The 20,625-nt window shown below is 42.0% G+C and overlaps 1 protein-coding gene across 1 annotated transcript in view; it reads left to right on the top strand.

Moving 5' to 3' along the window:
• Window positions 1-20,625, top strand: part of gpc3 (glypican 3) — an 89,153-nt gene that overhangs the window by 36,079 nt on the left and 32,449 nt on the right. The window contains exons 3-6 of the mRNA XM_037260667.1: window positions 5,011-5,693; window positions 12,969-13,105; window positions 13,380-13,505; window positions 17,895-18,000. Coding sequence (XP_037116562.1) covers window positions 5,011-5,693; window positions 12,969-13,105; window positions 13,380-13,505; window positions 17,895-18,000 — 1,052 coding nt within the window. The remainder of the gene's footprint in view (window positions 1-5,010; window positions 5,694-12,968; window positions 13,106-13,379; window positions 13,506-17,894; window positions 18,001-20,625) is intronic.

Here is a 20,625-nt window from a genome sequence, read left to right as displayed (position 1 = left end):
TTTACATTTGTAGTATATTTTCTCGGTTGCCTTTTAGAGCAGACTAAATGTAAATGGCCCAGAGAATGAATGCGGTAAGACAACTACAAAGTACAGTGGAACGTGAAAGTTAGATTGTAGCTTTGCGGTTCCACTGCATTTGGTCTGGTTTTCAGGGAAAACTTTTCCCACTTTTTCATGAATGATCTGGTGCATGACTGTCTCTCATCCTTAGACATGAGTCCTAGCTAGCTCTCACATTACGGTGTGCCAAATGTTGCCCCACACTGTCGCCACCTGGCTACCGTTGTGCTCTGTGGGATTTTTTTGTGGTGACGTTTATTGGTCTACGTATGCCGTGAAGGACAGATGGAGTAACCTAATACAAATCTCATTTCCACCCCGCTGTCCATTGGCCCTCACGGTCTACTGGTGATGCTATCTGGGCGTTAGCAACATCCTGTCTGTGTGGTTCCTGGAATCAGCTCACCCGACTCTGCTTTACTCCCCCCACCCGCCACCTCTAAAAGCCGTGGGCACCCGGGCCCATCCCATTGGAGCAGCTTGTCAGGTGATCAGATCTCAGATTACCTGGAACAAGTTGTTCAGGCCCACCTAAGAAAAAATTGTCTAGAGAAACAGATTATTGCTTAATCAATCAACCGCAAATGTCTTTTTTATAGTCATACCATTTCTTCAAATCGACGTGCGTGCGTATGTGTGTGTGTCATCATGGTATGTTTTGGGATTATAGAAAATAGATGGACGGGTGGATTCTAATTGGCATTTGAGCTGAGAATATATTCATTCATTCAACTCATAAATTTAAATTGGCTGTAGTTTTTCAAGAACTTTTTGTCAACTCAAGCACTTTATCCTTTGCAAAAACCACCGTTGTTTTACAGACCATAAAAACCCAATGCCCCTGTAGGAAATAACGGAAGGTTCTGAAATATAAAACCTCTATTATATATTATGCACTGATGAATATTTTAATAATTACACATCCTAAAATTTAACTGCTGGATACAGTAAAATATAAAAAATACAATTGAGTTCTTATCCTCAACTTTAATGAAGGGTGTTGGAAATTTTTGACAAATTTGTGGTGGGAGTCTACTGCCTGTATTTGGGATGGCCAATCCCTTCACATTTTTACCTATGTTTTAACAATTTCCATTTCCACTTCCTTGGTGGTCATCTAATTTTTCTCTCTTTTCCACTATCATAGCCATAATCACCCTCCTTTGGTGGAATTGGTAGGGGGGGGGGGGGGGGGGGGTGGAACATGCGCAGTTTTTTAATATGACAGCTAGTCCAGATGCAATATTTTATTATCAGAAGCAGGTGGTTGCAACTTGTACATCTGTCTCTATGGCGTCTAGAGGTGACACTCCATCAGCCCAATGGATTAGTCTCATTGTTGTGGTTATTTATTGATGTTTTCCTCACACCCGTATCATGGGAGGATGGTGAGAAGATTGATGAGACACAGTTCAGAGCGAGTCTGCCGTTGCAGACAACCACAGACAGTGGTCAGCCAGTCTTGACTGCTACGAGCCCCGCTGCTGATTTATTTGACAAGCAATGTGATGGCTCCATGAACATCGAAGACGTTCAACGACAGGACGTTCATAGATTATATGCAAAGCCTGTTTCGTGTCACTTTCATTTTTTTGATGACAAAATGAAGGGGTGTCTCTGCATTTGATCATCTTAATGTGCACAGCTTTGAGGTGGCTTTTGGATAATGACATGACCAACTCGGAAAGAAGATCTGTCTCGTGAGACGCTAACAAGATTGAAATATAACACTGGTGGCAGTGCCCTCTGCAGAGCTTTGAGTGTGATCTGTATTTTCATGCTTAAAGGAAATGTTGTGAAATTGAGAGGACAGGAATGCAAAGCAAATTGTAAGATTAAAACGCCAGTCTTTCTCGCATGTCCTTGCTTGAGTCCTCCACCCCAGTTGCTTGTCCTCTCACTGAACCTTTTTGCCAGCATTTGGCTACAGTTTTAAAAATCTTGATGTTTATTTGAATACCTTGGAATTTGGAGGGCTGAGGCTAATGAGGAAGAGATATTTCATTCTTGTTGTTTTTTCTCGTGTCTGTGCAAAGCTCTCAGTCTCAGAGGACAATCGGCCAGCCAGCTTGCCTCCATCTGTGACACTGACAAATGTTACAGCTAATTCTAATTGTGTCCCTGTAGCTATCCATCTGTGGCTACTGCTTTGCTAATGTGTGTTCTCAACCCCCCGACAGTCGCATCCAGAGTGTCACAGGTCTCTGACATACAGGCCCTCTCCCTCCATTAGAGGACACCTGATCCCACAAAGGCTTTCACAGATGAAGGGGGAAAAAAAACAGCAGCATGCGCAGGAAATGGGCTTGCGGTGTTTCTTACCATGACCCTGGCTGCTTACATTGAATTGCATTTATCACAAGCCCTCTAGTCTTTCTCCAGAACTTTACAAAGTGCCTCTTCTCTTTGTGCTGAATGAGCTATCATAGGTAGCAGTGGTATTAGAAGACCATAAGAAGAAACAAAGGATAGAAGAAGCTAATACACTTGAGGTGGATGCACAGCTCAGCACCACATTTATCGTTCAAGGTTCTCTCATCCTCTTTATCTTGTCTTCCGAGTGATCACCGGGGAAGGTATTGTATCTCTCTGGTGTAGTTGCAGTCTAAATATGTAAGCTCACTATTCTTAAAACTCTTTAATCAAACCATTTTGTTAAATACAAAGGTGGTAACGCCATGTTTGCCTCCCTTTCTCCTGAAGCATTGTGTTATCACAATAACCACTGAATACTTCCTAACATCAACTTCAAGTCATCAGTAAAAATCTACGCAACTCTCATATCACACCATAGCTACCCTAGAAAAAGCCCATTTTAAGTGTGAACAATGCACACAGAGTCTCTTTGAGAGAAAACGATGAAAGGCAGTTATTATTTACGGTGTGTGTGTTTGTGTGTCTTCAAGGCAGCCTGTCTCAAACAAAGACAACAAACACCAGGCTGGCACAAACCAAATATATATTTGATTATCCATCCCTTTTCTACACTGCTTATCCCCATCTGTGTCATGGATGAGTTGGAGCCTGTTCCAGCTGAGTCTGGACAAGCAGCAGCTAAACCCTGCACCTGTCCTCCATGCACAGAGCCGTGTGTATCGTGATCTAAACTGAGATAATGACGATGGTGTAAATGTTTTGATTTTCCCAAGAACATGCAGAAAGAATTCTGTTGGCAATTAAACCATATAGCAATTTCCAAAGAAATCTGTTTATGATGAGCAAAAAGATCAGATTTCCCTCAATGCACTTACAATTTTTTTTAGATTGAACATGTTAATCCTATGATTCTAGTCACAATTTTATTGGATTTTACGTTACATTAAAATGTTTGAGGGCAGGGTCAACTCTTTATTTTATTTATTTTGATTTTTTTTTTTTACTAACGGAAGTCATGGTAGCCGTACAATCATGATGATCTAAAATGGCTGTGCAGTGTGCAGCATGTCAGAGAGCCGTTGTTAAGACAAAGCCCAATATCTCTCCTTTAAAAGCTCAAGAGAAAAACACCTTGTGACCTATCGATTGAATAGAGATGAAATGTCTAAGCGGGTTTTCAAATCTCAGACAGTTAATCGAGAGTCTGTGCTCACCATGGCTTGATGAAGACCTCTTATTACAACTGTTCTAAAAAAATGAAATGCCTTATAAGACTTTATTCATATTGTTACGTTTATTCATGGTATATACAGTGACTACACTGGTAGTGACTTTCACTGTGTCAATGGATTACTGGGTGAATTTACATGCCCACTGATTCCCTTCTCAAAGATCTTATACAGGGGCTAATTTATAGCTCTTATTCACAGCAAAGCAGGTATGCATAGTTGTGTGATGTCGCATATCCTTATTGGGTAAAAAAAAAAAAAGTTCACAGTAAAGCCCATTTTGCTTTGCACTAGTGAGAAAGATTGTCAGAGCATTTTGCTGTGCAACTGTCTCAGAGGACTTTTTAGAGCATCACTTGATGCAAAATAAAGACAAGACTAAAAGCTTCCAATCAAGTATATCTCCCGTGAAATCAGACATTAAAAATAGCAGATGAAATGGCACACTGATCAAGCAAAGAAACCACTAGCAATTCCCTGCACCAAGAAGCTGGAGTTATCATTCAAAATGGAGGTGTAGTGGACCCGTGGGGGTATAACTTCAGCATCACTTGCCTCTCCACAGGTAAAAGCTTCATTGCACTGATTCGCAGCTCCCCCGCAAAGTTTAGTAATAGTGCTCTAAATCCCTGCTGTTATTGTCCTTTCATACCATGGCTGCTGGCTGCATTGAGAGAACCTTCATCTCCTGTTGCATCTTGGAGATAAGACATTGACTCTTTGAGCCTCAAAATACCAATGATTATTTTCCTTCGTCACTTGCCTTGCTCCTTGTGCACTCTCTATGACAGTATTATAGGAATACACTCATTTCGTCACTGTGAGTTCCTTTTTGCGTTTTGTATCCAGTTATTGGATTGAATTTGATTTTGCCCTCAGTTAAATAAAGAATGTTAGACCTCTGATAAGGAAAGTACACCAAACAAAAAAGCTTACATATATTTGTTATACCTGTGATGGACTATTTGGGCCACACGTACAAAAATAAGAATCATGTGGATGGTCCATCTGCAACTGGTAAAAATGTGGGATCCAGACAGACCATTAAAGAATGAATGAATGAACGAATGAATGAATGAATGAATGAATGAATGAACGAATGAACGAATGAACGAACGAATGAATGAATGAATACATACATACATACATACATACATACATAAATAAAAGGGGTTGGCTTGCGCCATTGTGAGTTTGCGTGTGAGTGCCTGGGCGTGAGCTGTGGTCGATAGCAGCTCCTGCACAAGTGTGCTTACTTTAATTTAGTCCCAGGTTTCACAAAGCGTAGCAGCCTCTATTTACTACAGTAATCACCCCTTGTTGCTGTTTGCTTGTCTTGCAGAGGCTTTTGACTTGGTGCTGCGTCATGGTCGAAACGCTACACTGGCTATGCTCAAGTCGGAGTTCCCTGCTCTCGGAGGTGGAGCCCAGAGCTCGGTCGGGCAGCTCTTCCTGGACATGTCTCTCTACATCCTGGGCTCAGACTCCACAGTGGATCACATGGTGGCAGTGCTCTACGGCCGCCTTTTTCACATGACATACCGCCGCTTGCTCGGGGGCAGCGGGTCTTTGTCCGAGGAGTGTGTCAGAGAGGCCTGGAAGGACTCGGGAGCCTTTGGCCCTTATCCCAAAATGATGATGACTCGTTTGTCCCGCTCCCTCCTTGCAACACGAGTCTTTCTTCAGGCGTTGAACCTGGGCATCGAGGTTGTCAATACCACTGACCACCTGAGACCCGGTCGGGACTGTAGCCGAGCCTTGATGAGACTGTGGTACTGTCCGCACTGTCAAGGCATGATTGGGCCGCCAGTCTGCAGAGGCTTCTGCCAAGCAGTGATGCACAGCTGCCTGGGGGGAGCAGCCGAGGTGCAACCTCACTGGAAGACCTACGTGGACGGATTGGGGAAGCTGGCAGCGGCCATGAGCGGCGAGCAGGACATGGAGGCGGTTGTCCTCAGACTTCCGGCTATCATTAAACTGGCTCTCAAACACGCAGTAAATGCGCGCAGCCGTCTCAGCAGTGTGGTGAGTCACACATGCATGCAGACACGCACGCACAGAAAAGAAACAACAAAATACCATCAATTGGAATTAACAACTCCAGATTTTATGAGGGAAACAATAATTTTACTGTGAGTCTCAATGGCTGTGAGGTAAAAATCTTTTATTAGAGTACAGACACACCAGTTCACCTTTTCACTTAGTATACTCACCTTGTCGATTCTGTGTTCTGTGTTCAATTCTTGGCTCAATCCTTTCTGTGTGGAGGTTTCAATGTTCTTCCTATGATTGCATGCTTTTTCAAATGCATGTTATGTTAATAATTGAATACTCCATAAAGACTTAATGAATACTTAATATGTGCCCTGCAATTGACTGGCGACCAGTTCATGGTGTGGCTCGCCTCTCCCCGAAATGATGAGCATGGAAAAAACACCACCTTCTGAACGGAAATACACACATTTTGTTTTATACACAGTCCTCTTCATTCATCATTATTTGTTTTTGGTTTTGGATTAGGGTTTGTCGGTTCATTATATTTACTGTCTCAGTTCCAGTTAGTCATTAAGTCAAATGATGTGTAGTCTTATGCGTTTGTTACTTTGAATCTTTGGACTTGTGTTAATTTAGCAATTTTGAATCATCCCGGGCCTTGTCTGCCTTTTTGTTCTATTGATCTTAAATTCCCTTTTTTGAGAGGACTCCTGCCTTGCCTTCCAGCTTCCCCGCGCTTGGCTCCTCAACCACGGACATCCATAACAAGACAGCATTGTCGGACAGAGCTTTAAAAACTATTCTAGTGGTGTATTTTATTTCCGTGATAAATGTTAAGAAAGTGAGCATTATTATTCGTAGAGGTGCATTCCGAAAAAGAACTTTCAGCTCTCTATATAAAGTGTGTAGGTGAGAGTATATTAGCAGTTTTAAAAGCAGCGTTTTCCGAGCCATAAAGCGAATGTATAAAAGTGTCAGAGAACATTGTTTTAACAAGCATTTCCTTTTTTTTTCCAGCAGTAAAAGCCGTCCCAATAGCAGTGACCCGTCATTTGCGGTTACTGCTGCAATGAAAGCGTCAGGTTTGTTCGAGGACCACGAGTGAAGTCAGGGAGAAGTGCTCATGAAAAATGGAGGCATTTTTCTGCCAGAGCGACAGAGCCTGATGTGTGTTTGCTCTTGTATATCTGGTGAACTTTTCACTCTCACACCCGGAATCCCCACAGTGACTGGGTTTCTACTCACAAGCCATCACTTATTAATTCACAGGTTGACCTCACTTGCTTCGCATCCTCAAATCGCTGATGTTCTTTCACTCTCTCTGTGCAGGATCGCCATTTAAAATTAAATACCATTGCAGTTCCAGTCACCACGGATGATTTTAATTTGTGTTCATGGCTCAGACCGGTTCCACTATATAGGATTATGGCTGCTATGTCAGTATGTTGCTCCTTTTTGTGACAAGGTCGTGCATGTGCCTGAGTGGGTTAGTGTTCCAGTGTAATCTTGCTGAGACACGCCTTGCTCAGGGATGTCAGTTGAAGGTCAGCAGCATTGTTTCTCATACTGCTAGTTTTGTCTCCAAAATGTCACTGGAGAAATAACAACGCTTAAAAAAGTTTCACCTTTCAACTTCAAATTGAGGATGAGGCAATAGAGCCATGTACAGCCGTGTCAAGGCAATTTGGTACAGCAGAAAATGGCCTTAAGAATCCAAACTGTCTGTGATGTCTAATACTTGCTACCGAGTTCTTCAAAATGTCATCAAGTATTGTAATAGTGAGACCCATTTTCAATCTGCCTTTTATTTAAAAAGGTCTGGAAAAAGTGATGCACATACGGTTGAAAGCTTTCCTGGATGGACATAACAAAACACTTTAAGCTCACGCATAACCCAGTGTCAGTCGTGTTATTAATTTTTGTTATTAAATTTTAATTTTTAATGTTTTTAATGACAGATGACACTGGAGACTGATTGCAGCCTTCGATATGGTGGACCCACACTATTCTGTTGGCTCAAGTGGTAGTGCACTAAAGTGATGATGATCCTGTTTGGCTGACAGAATTTGTGTTATCCATGGTTGCTCTAAGATGCGCTCTGCCCCACTGTTGTATGGTGTTCTGCAGGGCTCAATTATGGGGCCCCTTCTATTTTCAGTGTATTTGCTGCCAATGGAAAATGTGGTATTTTTTTTCCACTTAGATGCGGATGACATTCATTACTGAATAAAAAGGATGCTTTCTCATCAATGACATTTATGTCCTGTCTGAAGGACATAAGGGTTTTGGATGGCACTGAATTTCTTGAATTCTAATGAAAAGAAAACAGAATTCATGGTCCCAGTGGCCCATGTACATCCCTCCCTGCTGGCTTGGGACCCCTGATGCCTTATCTAAAGCCAAAAGTCTCTGACATTGGTTTTAAATCGGACAGTGGTTTTAAATTGGACTGACAAGTTGGTGCTGTTGTTAAATCATTTTTTCCCATTTTAGGCAGCTGGCTAAGGTAAAGGCTCTTATTTTCTTAACATTGCTTAGAAACAGCAATCCATACCTTCGTTACATCTGGGCTGGATTACAGTAATACACTTTATTTTGTAGTCAGCCAGTCCTCCCTCAAGTATTTCCAGTTGGCTTGCTTCCAAACTGGTGCTCATAGGAGGCACCTATACCTCCTATTCTGGCCTTCTGTACATCTCAGTACTCGACCAGCTCAGTGGCCTAGTGGTAGAGTGTCCGCCCTGAGACTGGAAGGCTGTGGGTTCAAACCCCGGCCGGGTCATACCAAAGACTATAAAAATGGGACCCATTGCCTCCCTGCTTGGAATTGGGGGGTTAGATCACCAACTGATTCCCGAGCGCGGCACCGCTGCTGCTCACTGCTCCCCTCTCCCCCAGGGGATGGATTAAAATCACACGGGGATGGGTTAAATGCAGAGGACAAATTTCACCACACCCAGGTGTGTGTGTGACGATCATTGGGACTTTAATCTTTAATCTTAGAGTTTGTTTTGAGACTTTTCTGTTTGTTTTTAAATCTTTAAATTGTCTCGCACTACCTACGCAACTGCCCAGTGCCTCACGTCAGCTGACCAGTCGTCACTGGAGGTACTGAGGACTAAGCAGAGCCTCAGAGATGAGATACAGAGACACAGAAATCAGTAATATGGGTCCACGACAGATCAGGAAAGATAAGATATGTATAACTTGGAAGAGTGCAACATTGAAAGTTGATCTTTTAAGACCCAGAAAATTGTTTCTTTGAAATGCTGAATGAAAAGGTTTTGCATGAAACCCTAAATGTGTATACGTTTTAGTTTGTGAATGAGAGCCCCGGTCTAGGTTTAACTCATTTCAAACTCAAAGAAATCAAGTTTAAACACGTCAAATTATTTGTAAGACTAAAGCATAGCAAATACTGAACACATTATTTCAAGCTATATGCCTGACTTTGACATCTATCTTGCAAAGAAAAAAATAATCTTCCTCTTTAAATATGCTTCGTAGTTTCAAAAAAGCCCTCCCATGGTGCCTTGTTTGGTGGTTTCATGTGATTTCAAGTCTCTCACTTAACCTGCCCTCTAGGGAAGCTCTCAGAGCTGTTACCCGCAGTGATAGACAGATTGACTGAGCACAGTAGTGAGAGATGCGTGTCGTCTGTCAACACTTTAAACATGGACTCTGCTGGCGTGGTGGTGACCATCATAAGTCTGGCGGCCTTCTCCCCCAGCATGTTAATGTTCATTTCTTCCTCCTGGCACAAATCCAGTATGAATCCACCTGTTCCGAGAGAAAAGAGAGGGCAGCCAAGAGCCCTGCAGCTCCAATCTATCCCGCTGTCAACTTGCCACCCTTCTCCCGGAGTTTGATGTCATCCACTTCACTCTGTACATCTCACTCTGAACATTACACTCGTTCTTTCATTCTCTCTTTTTCTGCCGCTCATTCGCTTTGGCTGTGAGAGAAGATGCATGATTTATGAAGCTCTATTTTTATCAGTTACTCGGGAGAAAGAGGAGCGAAGGCGCGACAAAGACGGGGACAGAATAGAAGGATGGTGGGGGAAGGCGGGTGAACCCAAGAGGACGAAGGACAGACGAGTGAGTGCATGGGAGACATTCATCACCCAGTCAGGCCTGGGCTCAAATGAAGACAGGAAGTCGGCTGCGACGCAAAGATGATGGATCTGGCCGGCATTGTTGGAGATTGTCTGTTGCGTGTTGTTTCACACCGAACAGAGGAGCAAGCACGCTCTAATGCCACGTCTTGTCACTGTGACGGTGACATTCTTTTAGAACTATTACCGTTCCACTGTTCTCTGCTCTCCTAGTGTCTTGCCCTTGTGCAGGCAGATCCAGCCAAGTCCTAATAAATATTTCACTGAGGAAACACAACATAGAAATCCAAACATTATTCTAGAATAAAAAACAAACATGGTCTGAGCTTGTAAAACATAACAGGTCCTGAGATAATTCTAGTAGAAGGAAAGAAACTACAGCCATCTTTGCCACAGATATTCATATGATTTTGTGAATCAAGTTACTTAATCCTGACTCTCTTGCTGATTGCTAGTTCAGTCAAATGTATCCAATTTACTTGACATTTATACCAGGGTAAATATACCTGTTGCGAATCTCAATTACACAGGATTTGCACGAAAAGGCACATTCATTGACGTGCAATGCTGATAATCACTTCATCATTTCCTCCTTATTGGGAAGTTGTGAGGTTGAAGTGTGTGTACTTTGTATTGAACAGTCAAATCTTTTTTTGCCATTTCATTCGTACTCAAAGTGGTGTCTATAGTGGAAGTCAACTTTGAATGGTTCAGCAATTGCAAATCTGTGAGTGGAAACTGTGAAATCAATTTTTCTTACAAGAGGACTCTTATAACCTTGCTACGTAGCAGCTCTCTATTTTAAACTGTGCTGTAAATCGCAGCCTTGACTCGTCTATTTTAGTGTTCACTGCAGATTAATGACTTTGGAACTTTTTTTGGTTAAGTCTCATTGACGTGAAGCCAACGTTTATAAACTGGAGGTGTACTGAAATTATAATTAATATAATTAACTATAAGGCGCACCTAAAAACCTCAAATTTTCTCAAAAGCCGACGGTGCGCCTTATAATCAGGTGCGCCTTATGTATGGACCAATATTGAGCCACTACAGCAGGCGTGTCCAAAGTCCGGCCCGCGGGCCAAATGTATATATCTTGTATATGGCCAAAGTTTTAAAATGGGCCAATCATTGAAGGTGCGCCTTATAATCCGGTGCTTCTTATAGTGCGGAAAATAACTGGATAGTACATTATAGTTCTTAATTCGGAATAATTCGCCCTGAGACTAGACATTGAACTTTTGAGCACATTTCTTATATGACTTGGGGTACTCAAATAGAGCTCCTAAATAAATGTTTCAATGAGTCAAATATCTATTCATCAAGATTAATAAGGGTCACATGTGAAAATACTATAATAAAAAAAGAGGTAATTCTCATTCAAAACAACAAAATCATGATTTGAAATCAAATGCTATTTCCTTTATGATATAAATAAAAATAAATGCTTCTATAGAATAAGAAGTCAAAATGCCACAAATGTTATTTTCGCTTGACAACATGTTGACACGTACATCCAGTGGACCTAATATGCTTGCTTGCAAGTGTGCACACATGCAAATTACAAAGCATGATTGTGTGTTCTATGAGTTGTGGACAGGCCCCATAACCTCCATCAGTGCAGCAGGCTGCCCAGTAAAGATAAAACCGTGCAGGTATTTCCAAGTACTCCCACTGAGGCAGGCCTTATCAGCTGCTATCCTGTAGCTTGTGTTAGTCCATCCCTGCGTGACATTAATACCCCGCTAATGTGCCCCATCCTTGAAGATTCTCAAAACAATTGCCATGGGTGGACGAAGGAGCGTCTGTGCTGAATCAGTCCCTTACAGAGTCCCCCGTGGCTTCTCGAAGAATGTGCCAACCAAAAGAGGAACATGGTTCCACTCACATTAATCATGGCCTGTGGGAGTAGCAGCGACCGCTGCAGGCACCGTGCAACGGGGACAATCACGTGAGAGGGAGATTGGGAGAACAGAGGCTGTGTGTGTGTGTGTGAGTGTGTGCGTGTGTGTCTCTCTCTCTGTGTGTCTGTGTGTGTGTGTGTGTGCGTGCGTCTTTTGTAAAGGTAATACAGATGTTGTGGAGTCCATGGTGACTTCTCCATTTTAGGGAACGGTAGGTGAACAATTGTGTTTGTCTATGTGTTTGTTTTTATTATATAGTCAGCCAACAAACATAGGATACATTTAAAAGAAAAGTAAAACAACTGTATATCGAACTAAGAACACATACATTGTTATGGATTAACCAGCGGGAATTGGGGTGGACCATTCTGCGGTCTTCTTCACCTCCGACCCCCTGTATTAATCAAGAACAAATTGAAGCACACATCTTCAAAATATTGCCATTGAGGGAGGGTTACGTCCAATTTGATACTTTTAACTTGAAACTTCATGTTGTGTGATTGCTTTTTTTAGAGCATCTCATTCCCCTTTGTGTGTGTGTGTGTGTGTTTTCTGTTTACATTAGGTCATCCTCATGTCATGGGGTCAAAGTCTATTATGGAGACTCAGCCCCAGCATGTAGATGACAGCAGGTGAACGAGCCCGAGGGTCCGCGCCACAATATTCAGAATATAGATGTCCGCCGTCGACCGACCCAACAGTCTTCATCAGTAATGTGCTGCTGCAGCAGCCGTCTCTTCAGTTTAAGGAGAGCGAGACACAATTAGCTGTTAAATGCTAGATGGCAAAATTAAGCTCAGGCCAGTATCCCCTGGGGAAATTAAACCACCAGCAAATCTTCAAACCAACAGCTAAACATTAACAACAATTTGCATGTTTATAGCACCTGCAAAACGTGTGCCAAGTGCATTATCTCTGGGAGACAGAGTGAGTTTATTATTGTTACGTACATCCCATGTGGAAACACAATGGCATTTATTTAGGGAGCGAGGCAAACGAGGGGCCTTATTTTATTGCCGCACATTTTGGAGTATCAGGATGACAAACTCAAACAGGGCGTGAATGGCTGGCGGATGATACAATGACATGTTTGTTATGCAAATTCCCACTTTCTTCTCTTCTCAAAATAAACACACCTAAACAGATGACAATTTGCAGAGGAGCTCAGCAGATGGAGCGCTGACAGTGCCCGCGGTGGCATCCTTGCTACATGCAGTGACAATAAATACGCTTATGTGCGGGAGCTGGATGCACTCTCACTCTCATTCACGCTCTCTTCTGCAGGTGAGCAGCATGTGTGGACAATCTCAGCAGCGGTCCACCCGCTCTGTCGTGTCCCCGCCTTTCAGGCATCCCGCTGCTTCTGTGGCCCGCAAAACCCAAGCCTCAGATCCCGATGAGACCTTAGGAGGCCTCCGCAGGTGAGCAGACCAAGGGCTTCAGATGAAAAGTTTGTTTGTGTGCCGAAACAACATTGTACTGGTTTCAGCCAGTTTCTTTTCCCCACGTAAGTGATGCAGTAACAGCGCTTTGTAACAATGCCCCTCGGGCCCACTGGCTTGTGCGACTCTACTTAAATTAACGCCAATTAGAAGAAGAGACATTGCTACTTTCTCTCTCCCGTGGGACTCATCTCATTGGCCAGCTCTCTGGTTTACTCATGTGATGGACATTCTGTTGCTTCACCTTCTTCAGGGAGTTCATTTCCAATCTGAGAGAATTCAGCTCCTTCTACAGTGGGCTCGGGGAGTCTCTGTGTAGCCGAGAGCCGGCTCCAGCAAACCATTCTCTCTGCTGGAATGGGCAAGAAATGACAGACAGGTAAGTCGACGGCTCGTCTTTTTGAATGGAAGAGCACAAAAATCACGTGGGCCAAACTGAAAATAATATTATTGACTTCTGTAGTGCTTGTCCTCATTAGGTTAAACTGTAGTCCATGTTTTGATAGCCTTTTGGTTAAGAGAATGGATTTGATGTACTGCTTGACTTCACAGTAAAAAGCAATGAAAAATATTTTTCTATCTATTAATTTACACCGTTACATCACTACACTAACACTTATAAATAAAACATTTTTTAAATGTCCTAAGCTTTTATGAATGAGACCCAATGACAGTCAAGCAGCAGTACCCAGATGATGAATAGCCCAATGGCGAGACTGAACACAAAAATTCGTAAAACATCATCAGAGGTGATCTGGAGGTTATGTTTGCTTTGAGCTGATGAGCTTCACGGGAGTCAGGTTGAGAGTAAATCTTGACTGTGGCTCCACTACACTATCAGTATCAGGCATGCTTTTGCTATCTTGATTGTTCACTTAATTCCTGTTTCCATATTCTCTCCTTCATCTCTTGTTTCCTGTACAACGTCATGTGGTGGTCCACTTCACCCTTACTCTTGAACCTATTTCTTCCTGCTTTCTGTCCATCCCTTCACGCCGTCATTTTAAATTTGGCTCTCATACTGTAGATTTTACTGTTTGCCGTTTGAAATTATTTGTAGAGTTTAATCTTTGCACTGGCACGTTTTAGAGGAAATGTGCTCCGGGTGAATTGTTTGACCTCTTGTTCCCGAGGGCAGCTGCAGTGAGAGAGTCCGCCTCAAAGATAGGGAATTTCAGGAGGAGACACGGTGCTAGTGGAGGGGCAGGGTTGTCCTGAGGGGATGATTACAAGCTGGACCGAGCGGTGCGATAGGAACGTGTAGGAAGGTTGCAGAGGAGAGTGAATGATGGAATGATTACAATACCTCCTAGCAAGCAATTCTCAGTGTCTCCTCCTATGGAATGTGCGCGCAAAAACATAAGTGCTTTTTTTCCCTTCTCAATTTTCCATAACCATTCCAGATAGAATCGTCTTCCAATTGTCTCACATGGTATTAAAAAAAAAAAAAAGATTTTATCGGCTCCTGGAAGAATCAAGTGCTGGATGTTTGCATTACTTCAGCAGTGACCTTAAAGCTAAATATAGTGTTTTTTTTTTTTTTTCCCCCCATATCACTCTGAGCTAAAATCACTGGAGGAACTTTTTTCAGCACATCAAACAGCGTCATGCTGATACCTGATAGATTTGAGTGGTGTGTGTGATCTCAAAGAGTACATATCCACCCCTGCATACACGAGAGAGATAAACGATGGAAGGGGAAATGCTTTGTTGAGTCTAAACATTTTATGTCTATGGGAAGAGTTGGTCAGAAAAAGCAAAAGATACCAGTGCTTATTTTAGTTTAGGTCACACAAGGTGATGTATTGTAACAACATTGGTGTACAATAGAATCCTAACATTATTCAGGCTGTTGACAATCTGTACAATCTCAATATTAAACCTTCAGTCGTTTGATTTGTTGCTAGAACCATTGGAAATAATGGAAATAGAAAAAAAATCAACTGAACTGCATCTTACTGACAAACTTGATTTAAATTTATAGTTTCAGCTGACTTTATTTCACCTTGTAAGTGCGATGCAAATCTTGAATTATATTGAGCAGCTGAATTTATATTCTGGCTCATGTGTTTATATTGCTAAAAAGTTATGTTTATTATTGAATGTTTATTTTCTACATAACCGCATCACTCATCCATTTTCTTCTACCACTTGGGATTCTCAAAGTGTGGTACGTGGGCTCCCTCTAGTGTTTGGTAAAATAATCACCAAGTAACAGTTAACAAGTTAAATAATTTAATATTTACATTTTAAGTACACTTTTAATTGAACTTTCATGTGCAATACCTTTTAATTTAATCATTATTTATGGACAGCTTCCTATGTTAAAGTTATAAAAAATAATACATCAGATTTATATAATGCTTTTTTGGACACCACACGCTTTACAGTGGGTGCATTATTCATATGCTCACGCATTTCCATGATGGTGGTGGTAAAATACGTAGGTAGCCACAGCTGCACTGAGGCAGGCTGACACAGGCATGACTGCCAGTGTGCGCCCCTCAGACCACCACCAAACATTCGCAACCGGGCATATGCCAGTGTAAGTGCGTGGCATATTAAAGTTAATTTTTAATGTTCAAACTGTGCGTAATTTACAATGGTACACAATGTGGATATACAACAACCTCATTTTTGCTGAACACTTAGGCCCACTATTCTACTCAGTAGTGGCTACTGTGTTTTAATGATGGAGGTACTTGGAGAGCAAAGTCTTTTTCGAGAACCTCGTTGCCATGGAAGCAGACTAATATCTCCTACCACGTGTCCCTGGCCAAATCTGCCAATTTAATATTCAAGTTCTATCCAATCTTACCTTAACTTACGAACAAAAAACAGAGACCCCAAACCACATTATACATTGGCAGAAAGAGAATAAAAAAAAATCAAATGAATAATTACAGCACTGTGGGGAAAATCAACCAATTACTTTCAGGACCTTGTATATATTGTGCAATACAACATTGCATGTGGTGAAAAGCAGTAGTGCATTATTAAAAGAAGCCACAAAACAGGAAAGTGTGACCTCTGACCATGTCTGTCAGCTTGGGTGGGTGTGCGCCATCAAGTCATGCGGAAGGGAACAGCTACACATCTGGTGAGAATCAGCCATATCAGCCAGTTTAATTTAGGTTAAATCATCTCTGATCAAAGAATAGAATAAGAACAGTTATAGATAACAATATAAATACAATATGTTACATTTGGTAACATTACAGGTATTTATTGCAAGGAGCGTGAACCTACGGATAGCTTAGCTCCTGTCCATCAGTCTTCTAATCCTCCTCCCTCCTCAACCCGCACCTCCCCTGATCCTATGCTAAATGGATCCCACATCTCGTTCCATTATTAATGAGATAATTAGCAACGGAAAGGGTGGAGATCGTGCTTAATAGGAAGAATAAATAATTACGGAAAATGTCTTCTGAATTTAATGGAAAGTTGGAATTAGTCCACAGAAAAAAATCTGATGAATGGAAATTGAAGGTGATGTGTGTGTGCGTGTGTGAGAAATAGAGGGAGATATGGGAACACAGTTACCTCACGCTTTCCAGTCCATCTACTATTAGTGACATGAGCAGACGTACTACCTCAAACCGTGCTTTTCGTCAAGGTTAGGGTTAGTTTACACTAATAATGACATGTGAGAACATTGAAATGTTACCAAAAGTACAGTTAGCAGAGATTTCATGATGGCAACAATTTGACGCCAGAGCTAATTATTTTCTTAAGTGGTCCACACACAAAGCCTTAATTGGTCCACATTTCCTCCTTTCTTTGTCATCAGTGGCCCAATAATCAAATATTTCTGTACAGGAGACTACAGAGAACTCCTCCCCATTAATTATTTGAAATAATGTTATTGTGTAACTGACCTACAAACACAGGTAAATGCCACTCGGTTCATGTTCAATTGTATATTTACATGACCTCTTCCCCCCCTATTTAAAACAAAACAAAAGAGAGAAGCTGCTATTCACATAATTTCCACAAGGTAGTACTAAAGTCCTAGTTTTTGTAATTTAGAGAACCATAACAGATCCATTTTTCCTCTACTGTAGTTTTAACAAATGCTGTTTTTAAGGTTTTAGCTTTTTCTTCTTTATCATAGAAGATTCAGTGTAGACACTCGATAGGTGACTTCTACAAAAGTGTTCCTGTGCCTCTGCGCTGAAAACATTTAATAACCACTGATCTCATTTTCATGACTTGAAACTAAACTTCAAGCTGTTTCGGTGGATTTGATATTATTTTACTGATGGCATGCAGCACACTGGACCAATGCTTTGCACGTCTGCCTCACAGTTCTGAAGTTTGGGGGTTTAAATTTCTACTCTGGCGTTCCTGTGTGGCAGTTGCATGTTCACCCTTCTCTAACTTTTCTTCAAGTAGTCCGACTTACAGAAACATGCGTGTTAGATTTATTGCAAACTCTAAATTCCCCAATGTGGTGAATGTGAAGAGTTGTTTGTCTACCCCTTAGTTCCAGCGCAACTCTATAATGATGACAAGCACGATGGAAAATGGATGGATGGCTGTATTGAGAGTCTGCTAAAGAGCAGTTTGACCGTAAATGCCTCTTTTTTGAAAACACCTCTCAATACAAGTAGTTTTGTAGCCCGCAAAGAGCAAGTAATCAAAAGTAAACAAAATTATACTGAGTTGTCTTAATACATTTTCTACACTCTTGAAGCCCCCCCGTGATGTCAGTGCCGTGTGCCAATTATTTCAAAATCAGCTCCATAATGCATTGCTGTCCTGTCAGGTTTTCGCCGCCCAGCCTGAAGCGGTCGGGTTCTGAATCCCGGAGCAACAAGCCCCTCGAGCCTGTCATCAGTCAGATGATAGACAAACTCAAGCACATCAACCAGGTGAATGCTATGATTTTTTTTTTAATGTAATGCGGGAATTTGGTAATGTGTGTACACTTACCTGTGAGCCAATGTCAACACGCCTGTGTTGCGGGGGTCATCCGAGAAAAGCGAACATTTGTTGATTGTATAAGTGTTAGTAGCAAGAACTTGCGAAACCATTTGTGTCTCACCTGAGACACACATCGTGTGGCCAGTGTAGGACACTCGCGGGGCGGTGAAGAATGTTTTGACGTTTAAAAATTATTTGCACTGTAAGCCCCAGCTGTTTTCAGGGTTGGAGACCTATTTTTCATACTGTCATCGCCGTGGAAACCAACTTTTGGAGTGCGGCTGGCAGGACCCAGAAATGCTTGCACCAAGACTCAAAGTTAGCAGGCAAATGGATCTTGCAGCGGCTGTAGCTAAATTTCCTGCTTCCTGGTGGTAGAACTTGTAGCTGTCAACATGTTAAATCACTAAAGCACCCCAAACATAGACGCATTTGCCTAAAGTGTGTGTGTGCAGAGAGTCTGCGAGCGCTTCAGGCCTGTCTTGGTGGATTACAATGCATCTCTCGGCTTTAAACAACCTGAAAGATCCAAAGAGCAGCTGCCGAGCCTCTCAGCTCCTCTGACAAGGCGGACGCTCAAGAAAAAATACAGAGGCTTGTGGTTTCCGACTGTAATTTTCTTTTTCGGCATTACCTCATGCTTCGTCTTGCTGGAAAGTCAGGCTTTTAACATCATGCTTGGAAGTTTGTTCACTCCCTTTCCATCATTCGTGACTCTGTTAGGGCAATTAGAGTTTTGTTTTGTAAACATAAGGCTCATTTATGCCCATCAACGTGCAATCATTTTCTCACTGCTGCCGCCTTTTGTGCAGAAGGTGTAGATTTGATTCCTGGCCACTGGCCAGAACCCTAATAGCATCCACTGCTCGTCCCAAAATCTGATTAAAAAAAAAAAAAAAAAAGGGAAGGGCTTGCTGTGCAAAAACATTACCAAATATATCTGCAAGTGACTTGGAGTGACAACTTTTGATGGTACAAGTCAAAAGTCAAAACATGAACATTATGTTGTCCTTGTCATCAACATCACACACTCAATGTCCATGTAATTAGGTACACCAATTATTAAATGTTTATTATTGTATGAATGATACTTGCAGTGTAGTGTACTAAGTGTGCGCGTGTGAGTCTGCTTTAGTTCTGTAAATAATTGCTTGATATTTTTGTCCACCTTGAACGCTCGTATCTGCTTCTCGTACTCTTCTTGAGTTTAAAATCCGGGAAGAACATCTGATGAAAAACTAATTGCAGATTTCATGGGCTGCCAAAACATTCACGACCAAGCTGTCAAGACAAATATTCACGTAGCAAATGATCACTATCCTGCGGTACACAAAAATGACAGGAACGCTTTGTAAAGTACAGTAATGCAATCTAATTTGATAATTTGGTGAGAATGAGGGAATCTTATCATGTCTAAATGAAATGTTTTTTTAAGCACAGCCTTTCAGTGTAGCTCAGTTACATAATATGCAACGTGTCTCACTTTTCACCCACTTTTTTACAGCCCTGTTAAAATCAGCCAGCTATGAGGGGGTTGTTCTGTCTCGTGCTCATGAACCACTTCTGTCCGTGCCCCACTCGACCATGACAAAGCCATCTACCAACAAATGTGAGACACTGCAGGGATCGGATTCCCAAATTTCTCCCGAAATAAATTGCAGCAGTTTATTTTTCAACTTCTCTGCGGTTGGAGTTTTTAACTTTGCACAAGCGTGCAGGTGCTGCTCAGTTCACGTAATCGTCACATGGCTGGCCCAAATTTAGCCCCGAATCTCCCCTCTCGACAATCGTAGGTTTGCCCCGATTCTAGTACCGATAATCTTATCAGATAATCCTGCCGTGTGTGGTGTGACAGTGACCTGCAGCCAAAAAACAAGGTGACGAGGTGGTGCGGAAAACAACTGTGGGGAATCCAAAGTCAAAACAGTCATGGCGCAACAGAATGTTCGTGATCTCGCTGTCTCCACTCACTTGATCAAATGCCTTTTATTATTATTATTGAGTGGTGATGAGTTTCATTTGCTAAATTCTGTTATTTTACCAAGCAAAGTGCTCGGAGTCGCTGTGTTGTAAACATCCTCTGGAGAAAGTGGCCTTGTTCAGTTAAAAGCAGTTTTACAAGGTCTCCGCCTCAGCGCCACTTGGCTTTGGGCTCATGCAAATGGACTAAATAAGCATCCGATAGGAGAAGAAAAAGGCTGCAACTAACACATAAAGACTTTCATCTGCTCCTGTTTTTGCAGCGTGCCAACAACACAAATACCATGTTTAGATGTCCCTGGACGTGGACCAGAGGCGTGCCATGTTGATTCCATACGGCACTACATCAATCTCAGGTTGCCCTGTTTGAATGTGTGCTTCACATTCAAGGCACGGCTCACAAATATTTGTCTTGTTGCTTTTCTAATTTAATTGGCGTAAACAAGAAAGTCAATAATTTGCCGTTCTGACACCGCATTCCAAATAAATCGGTCCATCAGAGGTGTCACCATTTGGTCAGCACCAGAGAGTGTTTACACAGCAGTTAGTGCTTGCCAGATAAAGACAATTAGAAGCCCGCTGACATCAATGAC

Source organism: Syngnathus acus, chromosome 10, assembly GCF_901709675.1.
Source record: "Syngnathus acus chromosome 10, fSynAcu1.2, whole genome shotgun sequence".
NCBI classification, from domain to species: Eukaryota; Metazoa; Chordata; class Actinopteri; order Syngnathiformes; family Syngnathidae; genus Syngnathus; species Syngnathus acus.
This window is presented reverse-complemented; position numbering and strand designations above follow the sequence as displayed.